The sequence below is a fragment of the Camelus dromedarius genome, chromosome 16 (assembly GCF_036321535.1).
Source record: "Camelus dromedarius isolate mCamDro1 chromosome 16, mCamDro1.pat, whole genome shotgun sequence".
Classification (NCBI taxonomy): domain Eukaryota; kingdom Metazoa; phylum Chordata; class Mammalia; order Artiodactyla; family Camelidae; genus Camelus; species Camelus dromedarius.
The window spans coordinates 24,955,515-24,974,411 of record NC_087451.1 but is presented as its reverse complement, the minus strand read 5'-3'; the positions used below and the strand labels follow the sequence as shown (position 1 = coordinate 24,974,411).

General features: G+C 51.4%; 1 protein-coding gene across 9 annotated transcripts in view; it reads left to right on the top strand.

The window, feature by feature from the left end:
* The window catches only part of SPECC1 (sperm antigen with calponin homology and coiled-coil domains 1), a 188,715-nt gene that overhangs the window by 124,677 nt on the left and 45,141 nt on the right, over nucleotides 1-18,897 (top strand). For 8 of the 9 annotated variants that reach the window (XM_064495322.1, XM_064495324.1, XM_064495319.1 and 5 more), the window contains 3 exons: nucleotides 3,067-3,274; nucleotides 7,084-7,157; nucleotides 7,494-7,672. In XM_064495322.1, coding sequence (XP_064351392.1) covers nucleotides 3,067-3,274; nucleotides 7,084-7,157; nucleotides 7,494-7,672 — 461 coding nt within the window. Of the gene's footprint in view, nucleotides 1-3,066; nucleotides 3,275-7,083; nucleotides 7,158-7,493; nucleotides 7,673-11,722; nucleotides 13,140-18,897 lie in introns of those variants that run through there. The other variant, XM_064495327.1, reaches the window with a different exon arrangement.

Below are 18,897 nucleotides of genomic sequence, written 5' to 3'. Positions count from 1 at the left end.
CCTGGGGTCTCTGCCCAGGGCTTGCTGTCTGTGGGGAGAGCTGCCTCCTTCTCCAGGGTAGCTGCACCCATTGGCCGACCCACGGGGGAGGGGGGGGAGAAAGGCCAAGGCCCTGCTTCAGTTTGGGGCGACTCTGCAGGGTGCCCCAGTGCAGGGCCCCTCGGGATCAGCTGAGCCTTTGCTGTGACTGCCCCGCGGCTCCCCCTCCTCTTCCACCGGGTCTGGCTTCCCCAGGCCCCGCAGGGGTGGGTCCCCAGAGCACTCATGGTGAGTTCTTTGTGCCGAGCCGTCTCAGAACCTATTTCCCTGGGAGCAGACCTGTGACAGTACCTTTCCTCGGTTTTGTGTCTGACAGGCCAGAGGAAAGGTGGTGACCCTCGCCGAGACTCCAGCCCCGTGTGTCTCAGGCCGAGCCCTGCAGGACGTCCCACCCCAGTGGCCTCTGCTGCCGTCTGCCTTTGGTGGTGTTCCGAGCTCAGGGACCAGTCTTGACTGCCCCCTCCAGGGAGGACTGGTGCTCCCGGGAAATTCACTTGAACCTATTTTGTGATGCAATTCTGCACAGCCCATTTCTAGAGAAAGCTGATGTTCGAAGATGAGAGGTGTATGAAAGTGATTGCTCTTTTTAAAGGGGAGCCCTGAACCCGGCCGGGAACCTCGGAGTGCACGGTGCCGGTCTGAGCTGCTGCGTGAAGTGGAGCGTTCTTTTCAAGTGGTTTCATTTCTCTTTCTGCCCATTAGTTGCTCTGTAGAATGAATGGAAAAATACCTGCCTGTGACCGCCCAGCCCCTGCGGGAGAGCTGTGGAACTACTTAGGGACTGGCATTTTCTTTCTTTCTTCTTTTTCTTTTTCTTTTTATTGAAGTCTACTCAGTGACAGTGAGCCCAGCCGCTCTGCAGAAAGCCAGGGTCTGACTCGACGCAGGACTCACAGGTGCCTTTGTGGCTGCTTTTTACAGGCTGCTGGACGTCAGCCTGCTCCCTTTTTTTCTTTAATTTTATTTTTTACTGAAGTGTAGTCAATTAACAGTGTTCGTTTCAGGTGTGCAGCAAAGCATCAGTCATACAGGTGCATACATAAGTATTTTCATGTTCTCCTTCATTATAGGTTATTATAGGAAATTGAACACAGTGCCCATGCTGTGCAGTAGGACCTCATTGTTTGCCCATCTTATACAGCAGTGTGTCTGCTCATCCCGAACTCCTGATTTATCCCTCCGCCCCTCTCCCCTCCTCTTTCTCCTTGAAAGTGGTCTTCTATTTACTGAAGTAGCTGTCGTAGGGTGAAGACTTGGTGTTTTCCGTGTGTTTTGGTTTTCTTGGACCTGCAGTGCATCGCCGTCTAGTCCCGCACGCTCGGAGACATAAGGCAGTCAGGAGAGAAGTAATGACTTCTGTCCCGTGCTTACCGTGTGCCGGGCGCTGTGCTGCATGCCTGATGTGCACTGTGTCATTCAGTTGTTCAGATGAGGAGACCGAGGCCGGGCGAGGAGAGAACCCAGGCTCTGGTTGGGAGGAACTGGGACTTACCTCCGCAGCCCGGCTCCAGGCCCACACCCTCAGCCACGCGGCTGTTGCACAGTGGGTTTCAGGCTTCTGACCGCTGCTGCAGTGGTGTGATTTGCACTGCAGTCCAGAGCCACACCTTTCTCACAAAAACAACACAGGGTTCACAGATCAACCCTGGCCTTGTCTCTGCTACGCCCAGTTCTCCCTGCTGGTTTCCTCCTCCTTCCCTTCCTTCCTTCCTTCTTTACCCTTCGTCACAACCTCCCCATCGAAAAGCAGGGCAGTCCTGCCCTCCAGTGCCTGCTGATTCATTCAGCAGATGTTCACTAGGTACGTCCTGCAGGTCTGACACGGTGTGGGCACCACGGGTCCACTGGTGCAGACGGCAGACCGGCTCTCTGTCCCCGCAGAGCTTACAGCCAGGTTTTGCACATTAAATGCAACTGGGGAAAAAATGTATTAAATACAGAGACTTCCCCTCTCAAATCTAGGAGAAAATCTATTAGGTATCAAGCTTATACATTACCTGGTTAATATACACCTATTCAGTAACATTAAATAAAGAACTGTTCAAACAGGGCATGGTTCATAATAATAAAATAATCGGTATGTTGGGACCATAAAATACTACGCAGCCTTTGAAGTAGTGACCTAGGACTGTGTGTCGTGATGAATACACTGCAGAAACACAGCTGAGAACAAGTTACAGCAGCGTGATCAGCACAGGACACACAGGACACGGGACAAGCACGTGCTCCCATGGGACACACTGCAGACGGGCACAGGGCGCTGCAGAGGCACAGTGCAGGGTAGCATCGTGTGTGTGAAAGGTTTAAAACGTCCAGAACGGTACTGCGCATGATCCCAGACACATCCAGGTGCAAGTGGAAAACCGTTCAAGGAGCAAGCACATGCCAGCTTCAGGGGCACGTGCTGGCCTCTGCGGTGGGAGGGCGGGTCGAGGCTTTAACAAATCCTGTGAAAGTGAAAAGGATTCAGCAGACGTGGCAAAGTTGAACCACTGCTTTGGTGCCTGGTTAATGGTGAAAATTGTACAGGTGACATGAGTGTGCTGTGCACTCTGTGTCTGGTGTGCGCACCTCTCTGTTCTAAGCCTTCCGTGGGCTGGTGTTGCCATCACTTTAACTGTCTCATTAACATGGTCTTCCTCTAGAGGAACACCGTTGCCCCAGGTGCTTGACTGCGGGACGTGTGGGGCTTGCAGGGGTGTCAGGTCTCTGGCTCACCAGCAGGGGGCGCTGCTCCGCAGCGGCTGTGGGCCTGGTGAGCATCGCGGAAGGTGCTGGAGCGATGTGGAAACGTGCGGCTTTCTTTATGCCCTGGGAAGGGGCACAGAATCCTCCCACTTGGCCACCTACATCCATCACGTTCCTCCGCGCAGCGGTAGCCCTGGCTATTTCAGAGGCCAGGACGCAGACCCGGGGCGGGCACGCGCGTGCCAGGAGCCTCCTTTGCTGTTGCCTTGGTGGCCCTGACGCTGACGTGCGGGGGACTCCTTCCCGCCTGGTGACCCGGGGCCCTTGCCTTTATTCTAGGTGGAAAAGGACTACTCTTACCTGAAGGAGATATGCGACCATCAGGCAGAGCAGCTGAGCAGGACCAGCCTCGAGCTGCAAGAGAAAGCGTCGGAGAGCGACGCGGAGATTAAAGGCATGAAGGAGACCATATTCGAGCTGGAAGACCAGGTGGAGCAGCACCGAGCTGTCAAGCTGCACAACAACCAGCTCATCAGTGAGCTGGAAGGCAAGTGGCGTGAAGCCCCGGGCGGGCCGGGCGCGGGGGGGGGGGGGGGGGGCCGCGGCCGTGGGCGACCGGGACGGGAGGTGCTGGGAAAGTTCTCCCTGTTGAGTGTCGATGCTCTCCGGGGGAGGACGGCCGTGAGGGAGGACAGGATAACGGATCCCCTTAAGCTCAGCTGGAAAGCAGGTGACGCTGAAGAGAAGACGGCTGATGGGTGGACAGCCGGCGGCGTGGGAGCACCACGTGTGGCCTCGGGGCAGGCGCTGACAGGTGTTGCCTTTGGGATCTGACGACAGAAAGGCGGCAAGGGGGGTCGGACTGATTCGAACAGGGTGTGCTCTTGGCCTCGGGAAAAAACAGCTCCGTGAACGCGTCCCACTGACAGTGAGGTATCAGATGATACAGATGTTGCCCCTTCTTTCTCAGGAGGCACCCGCAGACGGCTTATTTGTGAGCTTGCTTGCTTTGAACAGGGAAGGACATTTTTAAAAGAGATTAGTTACACATTGCCTGCTTTGTCCACATAAGCCTTATCAAATGATCGCATCTAATGTGTTTTCCTTTCAGAACAAAAGAATTAGTGTGTAGAGGTTTTAGTGACACCAGCCTTCCGAAAATAGCAGGGCCGGTTGCCTGAAAAGTTCCCCAACGGGTACAGTCCGTTCTGGTAATTCATGGAATCCACGTTGGCAAACTCACCTGCCTGCTGAACCGTACTTGTGACCCTAGCGTCAGTACGCAGGGCACTTCCGCGGTCCCTGGCGCACGTGGGCAGGGCAGTGGGAAATCTGAGTCTCCCAACGTGCACCCCCAGCTCAGGTGGGGCCAGGTGATGCCTGGCTTCGTGTTTCAGCCCAGACTGTCAGCAGGTGATTTAGGGGCACACTGTTTGCATTTTTGTGCTTTTATGTTGGTGATGTCGCTGTTCAAAATGGCCCCTAAGTGTTGTCCTGAAACGCTGCCTGGTGTCCCCAGTGCCAGAGAGCTGCAATGTGCCTCGTGGAGGAAATCCTCACGTCAGGTGACAGGCTTGTCTGTTCAGGCCCAAGGCACAGTGCTGTCTATGGTCATGAAAACTCCCAGACAAAGGGGAGGGCAGCTTCACCCATCTGGCCGTGAGCTGCTCTGGAAAGTGCTGGGCTGCAGAAGATGGGAAAGCAGCAACATTGGTGGATTCATGAGATTTAAAAAAAAAAAGTAGCACATAACATGGTTGTGAACCAAAACCGGAGGAATTGTGGTCACTCCCGCAGGAAGGTGTGGAGCCCTCAGCCGGGCGGGGCCCTCAGCAGAGGAAGTTACAGAGTGCAGGTGAGGCAGGTGAGGCAGGTGAGGAGGCAGCAGGATCATCTTTCACATCCCCGCCGAGTGTGACACAGTGAAGGGCGCTGCCAGCCAGCGGGTCTCCAGCATCCAAGGACATGGACCAGCGAGCCTGTTTAATGCACAGAGCCTTTCGCTGGAGGAAACCATTGGGACCAGAGGCTGGCGGGGGCATCACACACCTTTGCCCGGGGAGCAGCGTTCAGTGCTCGCTGATTCCAGGTGCCCAGCACCTTTACAGAACTGCCTCGAACATGAGAACTGGCAGCCGAGGCTGCACCCCGATGAATTGGTCAGCGTCACGGTTCCATCCTGGGAAATGCGGCCGGACCACAGAGCGTTCTGTCAGTGCCATCCAGGCTGTTCCCAGCAGTCATGCCTGGGAACACGGCAGAACACCTGGCGCCAGACCAGACAAGTGCGACGTCAAACAGGAGGAGTCTGGCTTTGTTTGTTTCTGTTCTATTGTTGTTGAGAATTTGGTTGCGTTGTCCCCAGATCCCCCCAAAACAGCACGGACTCACCAGGAAAGCAGCACATGATTACCGTACAGGGCGCACGTCAGGGCCACGCCCTCGGCCGCATCAGGACGTATCCCAGGTTGCAGATCATCACGACCACGCGTCTTCTGAGAAGCGTTTAGCTTCTGTCAGGGTGCGAAGGTGTATTAGATGTCTTCACTCGGAGACGCGGGCACGAGCAAGGCCGGCCCGAGACCAGGGCTCCTCGGGAACGGACGGAGAACGGACAGTCAAGGAGCGCTTCTCACCTGCAGCGCCGGCCCCACACGCGGATTCTCTGGCCCCACACGTGACTCTGAACTGGTGGGTAGAGCACGACCACGTGTGGGTTTTTCTGAAGCTTGTCTGGTAATTTTGATTCACGTCCTTGACAGCTGCCGCTCTGGAAGGAGTGGTGAGGACCCAGTGAAGAACTTCAATTAGATGTTATGGACACGATCGGATTTAAATCAGAACGACCTGAACGCAACGTGGAGAGAACTGGCGGCAGAGGGGGGCTGAAGACGTGTTTTTTTTAAAGTTTCTAATTCATTTTTTTTAAGTTTTTTACTGAAGTATAGTTGATGACAATTTTATATGTTTCAGGTGTACAGCAGAGTGTTTCACGGTTTTTCAGGGCTACCCGCCGCTTATAGTTACTATAAAATGCTGGCCGTGTTCCCTGTGCTGCACGGATGTCCCCGGAGCTCGTGCACTTTACCCACACAGTTTGTGTCTCTTACTCCCCCGCCCCATCCTGCCCCTCCCGGCTGCTCCCCGCTGGCTTGTGCTCTCGTCTGTGAGTCTGCTGCTTTTTGTTATATTCACTGGTTTGCTGTATTTTTTAGATTCCACAGAGAAGTGATGTCATACAGCATTTGCCTTTCTCTGTGTGACTTATTTCACTCAGCATAGTGCCCTCCAAGTTTTTCTTCCTTTTTTTTGAATTGAAGTATAGTCCGTTTACAGTGTGTCGGTTTCTGACATGCAGCGTAACGTTTCAGTCATACGTATACAGACGTGTATTCTTTTCCATGTTCTTTTTCATCATAGGCTACTACAAGATATTGAATATAGTTCCCTGTACTGTACAGAAGAAACTTGTTGTTTATCTATTGTTTATATAGTGGTTCGTATTTGCACATCTCAAACTCCCAAAGATGTTCTTAATGAGGGAGAGGGAGTCACGTCGCTGGTGGAGCTGTTTAAAATGTACCCGTCAGACCCTGCCGCCCCGGGAGATCCTATTTCCATGGGTCAGAGTCTGCGTTTGAACGTCTGCGCTTTTGTAAAGCTTCCCAAGTGATCTGGAGGTTTAACTCCAATTAAGACCCACAACTCTGGAAGTCTGAGATCTGCAGATACTAACTACTACGTGTAAAGTTGACAAACAACGAGCTTGTTCTGTACAGCACAGGGAAGTACAGTCACTATCTGGCAGTAACCCGTAATGGAAAAGAACGTGAAAAGGAATATATGTGTGTATGTGTATGATTGAGACATTATGCTGTGCACCAGAAATGGACGCAACGTTGTAAACTGACCATGCTTCAGTTAAAAAAAAAAAAAGACCTATGACTCAAGAAACGGTCCAGAAGTCAGAACAGTAATAACCAGCTGCATCCTGTGTTAGCAAAGCCCTCCCCCTGGAGCAGGGAAGGAACTGAGGGCGCCTGTGTGAGTGTCAGGAGGCCAGGCACCAGCCTGTGAGTGTGAGCGGGTCTCTAGGTTCCTCCCGTGGTGCTGCGGCCACCCAGCTGTCGTCTGAGGGCCTGACCTAACCAAACACCACGTGTTCCCCAAAGCATCCCGTTTTCTAGCTCGGAGGGCCCTCCCGCCTCCAGCTGCCATGCTCAGGCTGCCCAGCTGGGATGTGCGAGGGGGACCTCAAAGCCTGATGCCGACCCAGGGGCTGCTTTTTGCCCGTGAGCTGAGCTTCTCCCCAGTCTTTTACCTTTTCTGACACCTGTCTGCCCTGTTTGTTCCCAGGCAATGTAATGAAGCTGGAGGAACAGAAGTCAGACCTGGAGAGGCAGCTGAAGGCTCTGACGAAGCAGATAAAGGTGAGACATGGGCACGGCAGGGACGGGACCCTGTGCGTCCTTGTACTGGGGCCGCCCCCATGAACTTAGGTTTGGAAACCTTTGAGAAGTACCCTGATTGCTCTCCGGCCTGCTGTGTAGAGTCTGTTTGCTGTCCTGGGCCCTGGAACCACAAATGGTGCTGGCAGGAGGGAAGTTCAAGTGACCTTCAGTTTTGGTCTGGAGACTGACATGCAGGGTCAGTCCCCCCCACCCCCAGCCTTTCCCCACGGGTCAGGCCACGAGAGCCAGTCCTTCGCGGTGTGCCCCCGGGGACCCGGTGCCCGTCTGACGCAGGCTGGGCCCTGGCTCTTGCAGGAGGAGACGGAGGAGTGGAGGAGGTTCCAGGCGGACCTGCAGACGGCAGTGGTGGTGGCCAACGACATCAAGTGTGAGGCGCAGCAGGAGCTGCGGGCAGTGAAGCGGAGGCTGCTGGAGGAGGAGGAGAAGAACGCCCAGCTGCAGAAGGAGCTGGGGGACAGACGGGGCCCCGGCAGGTGGGTCCTGGCCCCGGGGGGAGGGGGCCTCTCCTGTGACCACATACGGGCCTGGGCGCTGGACACGGCGCTGGAGCGGCTCCGCCCCGAGCCTTCGTCTCTTCCTAGGCTCCCTCTGCCGCTCTGCCTCCGATCTACAGTTATGGTATAACTAACCTCTCAGCCGGGCGTAACTGACCCCACCCCAGGGTATAACCAGCCCCGTCAGCACCGCGTTTATTGGTGCAGAGAAGGTGCGTCCCTCACCTGCACGGACCGTGGCCACGCCCCCAGCGGGGCTTGGGGAGCAGGCTGCTTCTCACAGCGCCGTGGGCTCAGTGCACCTGTGGGTCACCCTCACCCGGTGGGCGACACTGGACGCCTCCACGGGAGTTGGCCGCCCAATGGTGGACTTACCGGCCTGGCCTGGGACCTGCTCCTTACCAGCAGCCCCCTTGGCTCCCCCGGGGAGCCCTTCAGATAACCCACTTTGTTAAAAAGGGTGAGCGTGGAAAACAGGTCTGGCTGCTCTGCGACCCTCGCTTCTCCCCGGGAGGCAGGGACGTCCTGGGCCGCGTTGTCCCCGCGAGCCTGTCTTAACCATGACATTCCAGAGCAAACTGCTCCCAGGGTGAGCACGAAGCTGGTTACTGTTTAAAATGTAAGTGCTTTACAGACAAGATCATGAACTTCAACTGAGGCAGTGCTTCTTCCCAGGTCAGGAATAGATGCCCTTAACTCTGAGATCCTGGGATAGTAGGGAGTTATTTTGAGTTCTCAGATGTCTCAGTAGGAATGAAACATAGAAGAATTTTAAACTCAGATTTAGTAGGTTCCGGTACAGTTTGCCCTTTCCCCCATTTTCCGGAGGTGGCAGTGGCTGGGTCCTGGGCCGCTGGGTCTGATGTACTACCGTGAACTTCACGGCGGTGGAAGGGGTAGATTTCTTCCAGAGTTCTTTTCTGATTCTCTTAACCACACTTGCCAATCCTGCAGCTGTTTGTTTGTGACTTGTCTGTAAAACAGCCTCTAGAGAAGGACCGAGATTATCCGCGTAGCTGGGTTCACGCTTCGCGCCTGCAAGTCTTGAGGTCCTGGTTTTATAGTCACACCTAACCCCTCTGGCCACCAGAGCACGAGAATTTTAAGCTAAGGGAGAAGCAGAGCTGGAAGATGAGATTTCACGGTGCTCCTTGGTGACATGGCCATGAGGTCGCCTGGTTTGCCTTTGTGTCTGCTTCTGTTTGTCCATCTGTCTTGCTTTTTATATTGTGTGTCTGGAGGAGGAACCACGTCATAACTTGCACTGCTTCACGTGTACCTGTTTTACAGAGAAATGCTAAGAGAGAAGCCCTGAGTTTAGGAGGTGGCCCTCAGCAAGTTACTGTCTGAGATGCTGCGTTTCTTACACAGCTTCTGGGACACAAGCCAGACCGTGCAACCTGGACCCTGACCTCAGAGGGAGGCTGCACGTGTCTTGACCATTTAGGGCCTCGTGCACCACATCTCATGTCTTCAAACTTAGGGGCACTTTTTTTTTTAACCCAGTATGTTTCTCTTTTGATTTGCAAACCTACCTCCCAAGTCCAACAGTTTAATCCCTGGTCGCAAAACATTTCAAAATTCTAGAACTGACGCCAGTTCAGAACACGGCCCGTGAACGAGGCCCTGTGGGCGTCAGTGGTTTTCTGCCTGTCGTTGCCTCGCGCAGGCCTCCAGACAGGTGCCAGTGCGGGCCCTTATCTGGTCTTGGGCCGCTCTGGCTCGCTGCCCCTGCTGAAGAGTTGGCCATTGGGAACTGATGGCTCGGCCACGTCCTGAACCTTCCACGCGAGCAAGGCTCGCGGCGAGCTCGTGCCCTCCAGGGTCCTCGGCCCGCGTAGGTGTTTCCATCTTGGCTGCCTGGACTCTTGACTGAAACCCGATTTGACTTGGATGGGCGTCTCAAACAAGAACTCAGAGGTCATTCTTGGTTCAGCCACAGCCAGAGAACCTGCAGAAGATGATCTGACGAGGACCTCTGGGCACAACCAAGAGAAGGAGAAAAGTGCTCGATGGCAGCTCCGGACAGGCGGCTCCGCGTTCCCGTGCGCTGGCGTGGACAGAGGCCAGCAGGCGGGCGACGAAGGCAAGGCAGCTCTGACGACCCGGAGCTCAGCAGCTGAAACGAAGTGGACGTTCTGTGAGCTAGTGTTTCAGATAAATCTAAGACTCGGCTCATTCGCCGTCTTCAGCCCTGTTACGGCTTCAAAGGTATTTTTATTTTGGAGTCAGAGCATGTGATGTTGAGACACGGGGAAATGAGGCTGTGGTCTCATCGTTGCCACCAACCGCAGACCGAGCTCCTTCCTCTTAAACGAGGAGGTCAGAGCAGGCCGTTCTGTTAAGGCCCCCGCAGCTCTGCTGTTCTCCGACCCTGGTTGGCCAGCCGTCCTTCCTCTAATGGGAGAGTCAGGAACTCACGTGCCTGGTGACTGTACCATCTTTCCAACACCGTCCTTGGAACCACCCCGCCCCACCCCCAGCACTGTGGTGTCTCCGCGCTGTAGCTGGGCCCCGTCTTTCTCGTCCAGAAATCTGAACAAGCCAGTGTGGTGTTCATGGACCTGACAGTGATCTGTTTTGCCAGACGTATAAATTATTGGGTGAAAGGATAATAAATGAATAACCTTTCCAACACCGGCTGCTTCTTGTTTTGAACCATTAAGAGAAACACAGTGAAATTAAAACTTTCATTGTAATTAAAACATCAACTCTTTTTCCTGAAAAGTTGTGTCCTGGGGCCTGGCAGATGCAGAGAACACAAGTCAGCATTAGGCGCAACGTCGCGCCTTGACAGCCACGCGCAGCCCCGTCAGGGAGGAGCCCGCGACTCGGGCCCCCGCGCGGAGAGACCCGTGCGTTTTTCCTCTTAGGCTGCAACAGTCAAGACCGTTGTTTTTAGGGTGACTTGCTCGATCTTTGCCGTCTTTGTCCTGTGGCACCAGTGAGCACCCTTGAGCAACGTCTGAAGGAGCTGCACCCCCTGAATGTCTTGCCTAATGAGCTGTATTCGCTTCCAGACCAGAACGTCCGAGGCTCGCGCTGTGTTTAGCCTGTGCTGCTGGTTGTCACGTTGTCCCCTCTGCGGTGAGCAGCCGGCGGCCCCTCCCGGCCAGGCTCTCAGGAACTGGCTTCTGACTGTGTGTGCACACCGCCCTCTGCCCTCACGTCAGCCGCCTGCCTGTGCGCCCCGCGTCTTGTTCTTCCGGCTGTAACGCTCCGCACCGCTCGCCGGGTGTCTGGCGCTTCACTGCAAGGGAAAGGGGGCAGTTGGGGGCAGAATCTGGGGTCGCTGAGATAAGCTGTTCAGCTCTCTCCTTGCAGATGCCTTGAGACAGCGTCCCTGACCCTGGTGGGGGGCGGCTGGTTCTCAGGGGGGTCCTTGAGCGGCTTCTGAGCACAGCTCACCTGTGCACCTCCCACCGCTGGGGTCCCGGCACTTTACTTGGCCCTCAAGCTCAAGGTGGAAACTGGTTCTCGGGCGACGCAGCAAGCCTCTTCCTCTCCTGCGACCGACTCACGTCTGTGGCGTTAGAGACGTAGTAATTCTGAAGAGTTAGGATCCCTGCCGCCCAGCCCCCATCTTTACAGATTTGCTTTGGAAAGCGAACGTGAGTGTCCCTGAAGCCTTGAGAATCTGTGTACTGTAATAATAAAAGACGTCCTTTTTCTCTTTTCCTTTTTGGCCCTGGAGCGAGGACCGTAGAGGGAAGCACAGGCCACTCCGTCAATTATGGGGCCTGGTTTTGTTGGTTTTGGACGTTTCTGCCGACAGCCCTGCCTGCCGGCGCAGGTCTGGTGGGAGGAGCCTGGGAAGGGCATCTGGAAGCTTGGGCATGTTCTCCGTCTGAAGACCTTTGACTTCTAAAAGCAGTCGGAGCAGTAGAAACTGACGTGTCGGTCCGATTCTGGACGTTAGCTTGTCCCCGCGGACAGCGCCAGCTGTCGCTCCCCGTGTCTGTAGACTGAGGTCTTGTTGCGTGAAGTCACGCCTTTACCAGTCTTTCCCTCCCGTTTCTATCTTCACAGCGCCATGGTCTCTGTCAGCTAGTGGAGCACGTGGTGGAGGAGAGACCGCCCGGCCCCGGCCATGACGGGAAACCACAGCCAGTTCTCTCTGAAGGGGGGACTGTGTAGAGGAGAAACCCCCTCTTTATAAAGAACCAAATGGTCTCCTTATAGCATCCACTGTCTCACACAGAGTCGTTGCGATCAAGTCTCTTTACCTTTTTTTTTTTGCATTTTGGAATCAATTCTGCACAAGCAAAGATGAGCCTTCTCTCTTTTTCTTTTTCTTTTTTTTTTCTTTCTTAGAAGATTCAGCAGTCTTTTATTTGGAACATAAAAGGAAGTTATTCTGAAAACAAAGTACAAGTCTGCTGTGAAAACTTATTTTCTGTGCAGCGAGAGAGATCGTTGCACGCCCAGCGAGCCATTCACCTCAACCCGGGCGTGTGCTTTGCGTTTCAGAGTTGACTTTTGTGTTTCCTTTTGAGTATGGTATCTGATCATCCTGGAATTAACACTATTTTTGGCAAAAATAGGAAGCCGTCTGCATGACGTCTCGTTTCAAAGTTAGAAAGTTCTGCTTCCTCCACGTCCCCAGTCTGCATTTCACCTTTCCGAGCTGAGGTCTGACTTCCTTACCTCATCTGAAACAAGCCGCCGCTGGATTTGGGGCTGATTTCCAGAGCTTCTTGGTTCAGCGGTGGACGTTTGGTTGGTCAGAAAGGATGCCGCTGAGTCAGGTGAGCTGACTCAGCGGTGGTGACGGCACTCATTGGAATCTGAAAACTCACGGACAACAGCTCCAGCAAAAGCCTCGTGAATGAAACTCACCCTGGAAACTTAAAGACTTCTTTTTTTTTTAAATCCAGAAGCATATAATTCAAAGGGATCCAAGATTCTAAGTGCGATTTTAAACTCTTGGAAGTACACGTGTTTGAGAAGAGATCCGGGTCCAGTTCAGCAGGACGTCCTGCAGCTCTCAGGAGGGGAAGAGTCCAGATGGTCAGTGACGTTATCCAGCGGATGAGACGAGAGTTGCTGTCTGATCCCAGGAGAATTAGGGACAGGAATGCCCTTTCCCTCAGGAGGGCGCTTGGGGTGTTCAACCCGAGAGCACGGAGTTACTAGGAATATTAAGTCTGGTGATAGAAAGGAGAGGTTGGTGTCCTCTGCAAAAATAGCTTCTCTGGAACTGGCCTGGTGGGATAAGAGTCTGCATCCTGGGACAGCTTCACCTCGGACCAAGCATTCTTAGGACAGTGTAGAATTCACTTGCCGGGTGTTTTCAAATATAAACAAGAAGAAAAAGACAATTTCAACTTCCAGCGCACAGCTGTATTTGTACCGTGAATTTTGATCTGTCTTCCCCTGGAAAGTGTTGAGTATTTTTATATGTAAGTGTTCATGAAGTGCTAAATAAATATTGTTATTTAGAAGAGTCTGTTGCCTGGTTTTTCATCACTGGCCGTGTTTCTGCAGGGCCTTCCTGCCCCTTTGTTCTCAGTTTTCCACTTTCAGAACTTGAAAGCCATATCAGATAACTGGGACCGAGGCAGAAGTAAGCTGGATTTTCAATACAAGTCGTAGGTAGGTTTATAAACACAAAGGCTGTTTTTCAAATGACTTCACTGTTAGAGCAAGAGGCCAAACTAATTTTGCATACATTAATGTTAATGCAAAGCTCTGGGGTATCAGAAAGTATAGCACATGGAATTTGAAGTCTAGATGTCTGGTTGACATTTAAAGGCAAATAGTAGATTGTTTGCTGACCTAATGTATTGGATTTCTTCTTAATTATGAAGCAATATTTACAGTAGTCAATATCTATGCATTTAACTCATGTCCATAGCTGCATGGTATCCTGGAAGGCGGATGTGCCCTGGGATGTTCAAATGTTGTCATACTGGTGAACATCAAGGTTGTATATTCTAGCATTTTTTTCTTTCCAAATAATGCTGTAATAACAACCTTTATTCATGTAGCCTTACAGGCTTGGTTCGTATTTTTGTGGGCTGGGTTCCTAAAAGTGTGACTGCTGCCTTAGAGAACATGCACTTTTTAAATTTTAATAGATATTATCAGGTTACGTACCTGGGACGTGTGACGTTTTACTCCCGGGGAGGGTGCTTCCCTGAAACGAGGGTTGGCAAAGAAAACCCGCTGTCTTATTAGTACTTTTTGTTTGTTTGCTTTTGTTTTTTATTTTATTATTATTTTTTAATAGAAGTACCATCAGTTACAATGTGTCAATCTCTGGTGTACAGCACAATGTCCCAGTCATGCATATACATACATATATTCATGTTCATTAAAGCTTATTAGAAGATATTGAACATAGTTCCCTGTGCTATATAGCAGAAACTTTTTTAAAACCTATTTTTATATATAGTGGCTGACATTTACAAATCTCAAACTCCCAAATTTATCCCTTCCCACACCCTTTCCCCGGTAACTATGTCTGCAAGTCTGTTTCTGTTTTGTAGGTGAGTTCATAGTGTCCTTTTTTTTTTTTTAGATTCCACGTATGAATGATACCACGTGTTATTTTTCTTTCTCTTTCTGGTTTACTTCACTTAGAATGACAATCTCTAGTTCCATCCATGTTGCTGCAAATGGCATTGTTTCATTCTTTTTTAAGGCTGCGTAATATTCCCTTGTATATATGTACCACAGCTTCATTTCCTGGTCATCTGTTGATGGACATTTAGGTTGCTTCCGTGTCTTTAATTTGAGTGTACTATTATGCATTAACCATTTTCACCTTCTCTTTTGAGAATTGCTAGTTTAGCCCTTTTGTTTATTTCTCCACTGAGCTTTTCTGCGTTTTTCTCTTATCAGCTTATGAATCAGTATTTTATCTGGGATATGTGTTTATCCTGGTGCATTGTGGGTCTTTTGGCTTTATCATCTTTCATCATGGGAAACTTTATATTGTTATGTGATGTAATCTGTTAGTGTTTTCCTTCACCGCTCCTGGGTTTTTCGTTTTTGTGTAAGATTTTTCTCTACCCTGATCTTGTACAAATAGGCGGTTACGTTTTCCTCATAACACATATTTTCATGGGATTATTAGATTGCTGATTTCATTTTTTTTTTAACTCAGACTTTCATTTTATTTAAAAAAGTTTTCTTTGAAGGGATAAATTAGGAGTTTGAGATTTGCATAGCCTTTTGTTTTAAATTGTCATCTTTCATATATTTTCTTGAATTCTCTTGAATTCTCAAGGTGGATGCTTTTCAGCGTCTCACTCTGTTTCCTGTCGTGTGTTTACAGATGTCTGTCCTGCTGGGAGGGCAGGGAGTCTCTTCCTTTAATGCCTCGAGATCTGTCCACAGGTCACGGCCTGTTTTCACCCATCACTTACTCTTGCTTGAACGGCTGAAAGTGTATCAGGGCCTGTCCTTTGCCCAAGATCAGTGTCTATAGATTCTGCCTAGATCTGTGCTCAGTTGGCCCCATAACTCTTAAAATCTCCTCGTGTCTTAAATGAGAAGGAAGGCTCTTTAAGGAAAATGCGTATTGTGTATCAGAGACACGGAGGTTCGGAGGAGAGTGAGTGCAGAGGAAGACGTGGCAGCGGGGGAATTCGTCCACGTCTGCTTTCTTCTCTGTTTGGTGGCACTGGTGTGCAGGAGGGGAGCCGGCTTTCTGGGCCTGTTTGGCTTGGCCCGCTGTCCATTTTAGGCGTGTCCTGTGGCCTTTCCCGATCTGCCACTTTCTGCTGCTGCCCTTTGTCCCTGGGAGAAAGCACCCCACCTCCTGGGGCAGTCAGAGATCTTCTGCAGGAGCAGCACCCGGCCCCCTAGGATGGAGGTGTGCGGGGGGTCCCCTGCACCCACCTCCCCTTTGCGAGGGAATTGGGGGAAACCTGTATTATGTTTCTCTTCATTTCCCTCCACTGATTGTCTGTGTAGCAGAAATTCTTCAATGTCCAGGACACATGACATCTGTCTGTAGGATTTTTATGATGTGTTTCTGTGGGTCTTAACTGTTGGAATTTGGAGGTTCAGATGCCTGGGTTCAAATGGCCATTTTACCCTGTTCATTACCTTTTTTAATATATTTTTATTGAAGTACAGTCAGTTTATACCCTGTCTGTTATTTATGGTTGTAGAAATGCTTATATTGAAATTCAGAAGTGGGATTCAGAAGACGCTGTTTGGCACCCAAGACGGAAAGAACATTTACTAATTTCTGTCTCACTGTGGAGCTACAGACGTCTTCTAGATTTGTTTTGTGCATAATCATAGAAACATTTTGAGAAAACTGCCTTCTGGGTAAGGATATAGACGAGCAGAGGCCCCGAGGCAGGACTTGGGAGGAGGAGGACTTCAGGAGGCCAGGTAGGTGGAGGGGGGCATCGCATGTAGTCCTGCGTGGCCCTGGACGGGCCTGAGCTGGGCTCCGCTCAGTTGTTCAGGAAAGAGCCGTTGTGAACACGTGATCAGGTCGACGTGACTGGTCTTTACACGTATTAATCTGCCAGGTGTGAAGCCAGCAGTGGGATAATGTGACATTTCCCAAACGTAGCTTCCCTTTGAACACTTTAGAAACAGTTGTGTGCAAGAGTGCACACGCCCTTGGGTCCGCGCAGGCAGCAGCGCCAAGCCGGGCGCTGTGTGAGGCGGTGGGAGCCATACAGGACCGGCGTTTGCAGATTCTGTTCCCCACGGAACAAGGAAGGCCGTGCGTTAGACAGATCAGAGAGCACGGAGGAGCCAGAGGTGAGGACGGACACGGGCGCTCGCAAGCTCAGGCGACGGTCACAGGTGCCCCCAGGCCTGTGGGCCGCGCCTCCCGCCCCGTGTCCTGTCTCGGTGACCTCGCCTGCAACGATCTGCCCCTCTCAGGTCGGGGCGCCACTTCCCAAGAGCACATTATCACATAATCATAAGAACTGGGCAGGGGAGATACACGCTGGTGGTATTTTTCCTGAATACATGGCAGACAGATTTGGACAAGTCTCAGCAGTGTTGTTACTGTTGTTGAGCCTCGTGTGCCTCTCACAGGACACCCACGCTTTACAGAAAACCCGAGAAAGGTGTGCGAACAGCTGGGCTCACCCCAGACTCACCACGTACAAGCCTGTGATCTTCATCTAAAACAAGGGATTGCAACTTACGGAATTTGGGTGGAAAATTAAATTAGATGAGGAGTATATCCTGCACTTTTTTTTGTGGAAAATATTCATTATTTTCCCAGTTTTACATGCTGGGAGCAGACGGGAGACACCTCATTTTCGTGGTTGATTTAGCATGGTCGCTGGACAGGGCAGAACTGTTGGAGCTGCGCCTGAGAGACAGCAAACGGTGTGCAGCTCAGGAAAGGCAGGTGCCCGAGGCTCACTGAGAGATGGCACTTGGGTGCAGTTGTGCTTACAGAACCGTGCAAGTCGTACTTTTGGGTGATTCGAGGAATTTTCAAGGCTCCTTTGGCGACGTGAGGGATTTATATTTTACAGATTGACCTAGGGGCGTCACCTCTGTCTTAGGAGGCAGAAGGTAACCCTGACCGAGTGTTTACCCCAGAGCGGTCCCTTGCAGGGGTTTCTTTCTTTAGTGAATTTGCTGCAGTGCACCTGGCTACATGCTGAAGTGTTTCTTCGTGTCCTCTGTGGAATACAGAGTTCTTACCCTTCCTGGGAACAGAGGAAACGGGGTCGTTGCTGGTTGATCACAGTCTGAAGATAGGCTCGGGGGCCTGTTTGTGATTAAAGTTCTGATAAAACCAGTAGCGTTCTTCTCAACTGTTTTCTACTGTTCTTCAGTTCAGGCTTTGTTTTGTGACTCCCTGCACACACACATCGCTGTTACACGGCCTGGGAGCGGGGGGTGGAGTTCAGTACTGTAGCTTCTCTAATCTACCCGGACAGTTTGCAGAGTTGACTCCCGCGGTCTCGCCAAGCCAGCCTGGGGTCAGGGAGGCCCCTGTGGTATCGAAGGCAGGGGGCTGGGAGTCCTTGCAGCCTTGCTGTTTTCTTGTGGGGTCAGAATGAGCCCTGTTCATCATTCAATACTGTGAGTCACAGGGAGAAACTTAGGTAATTGAAGGGGACACCTCAGAGGAGGTGGGGTTCTCTGTTTTGTTCGTATTCTGTCGTCCAGGAGTGAAGTGAAAATGAATTTTTACAGACGATCTTCCTTTGAGGGGTACCCCAAGTTCCCTCGGGCTCCGAGGTGTCAGGTCACGTTCAGGAGCGGTGAGAAGGCATCCGTCCGCTTTGTGTGTTTCTGACCTTCCTGAGAATGGCTGGGGCAGGAATGAGAGTTTTTTTCCTGCTCTTCCCTAACCTGATCTCGCTGTCTTCCTGCAGAGTCACCATCTAATTTTAAACTGGGTGACACAACGGAGAAAATACCAAAATCCAACTCCATTCAGTTAAAAAAAAAGTCCAATTTCTGAAAAACCTGAAGTTTCCTTCCAAAGAAGTCATCAGTTTACAGATTTTTTTTTTCACTCTCAAGAAGGGGCTTTGGAGACAAGAGCTTAGAACAGTGTGATTTAAGTGTTTTCTGTTTCGCTTACAGTTATTCGATTCGCACTGATTGCAGAGCAACCGAAGAAAGCTTTGAGAATTAAGAGCAAGTAAATTCCTTCACGGAAGCTTATAAGTAGCTAGGCTCATTTCAAAAAGATCAGTAAATAAATATTTTAAACTTCCACTGACCTTATTAAAATATACTGCCAGAAGGATTCTGTTTGAGCCATTCTCATAAATTAGTCATCTTCTTGCAAAACAGCTGTGGCAATTTGATACGACAAAAAGAGCAGTGATGTAGAAGTCAGAAGATTGGGAGACCTTGTCTTGGTTCATTCACAGGGAGATTAAATGACAGGCCAGAGTCCCCCGGAGGGGGAAGCCATGCGGGAGAGAACTGAATCAGGCTATCTGTCTTTAAAAGGCTCTTCTCCAAGTCTCTGCTCCAGTTTACAAGCCACAGGGAGACCTCTCCAGGAAGGAGACGGCGAGAGCAGGCACTTCACCTCGGCAGAGCTGCAGCCGTATGCTGGAACGCTGTTAGCCATTCTCACTCGGGGTGGGGGTGGGGGGGGCAGGCGTGTCTGAGGCAGCGTTCTGTCGTGCCTGAGAGGTCGCAGCCCTGTGGGCTTGAGCAGGAAGGTGCTAAGTGCTTGCAGGATTGTTGGGAGCCTGAGCTTCCAGGAACAGCTCTCCAAGTCACAACACGTAGAACTG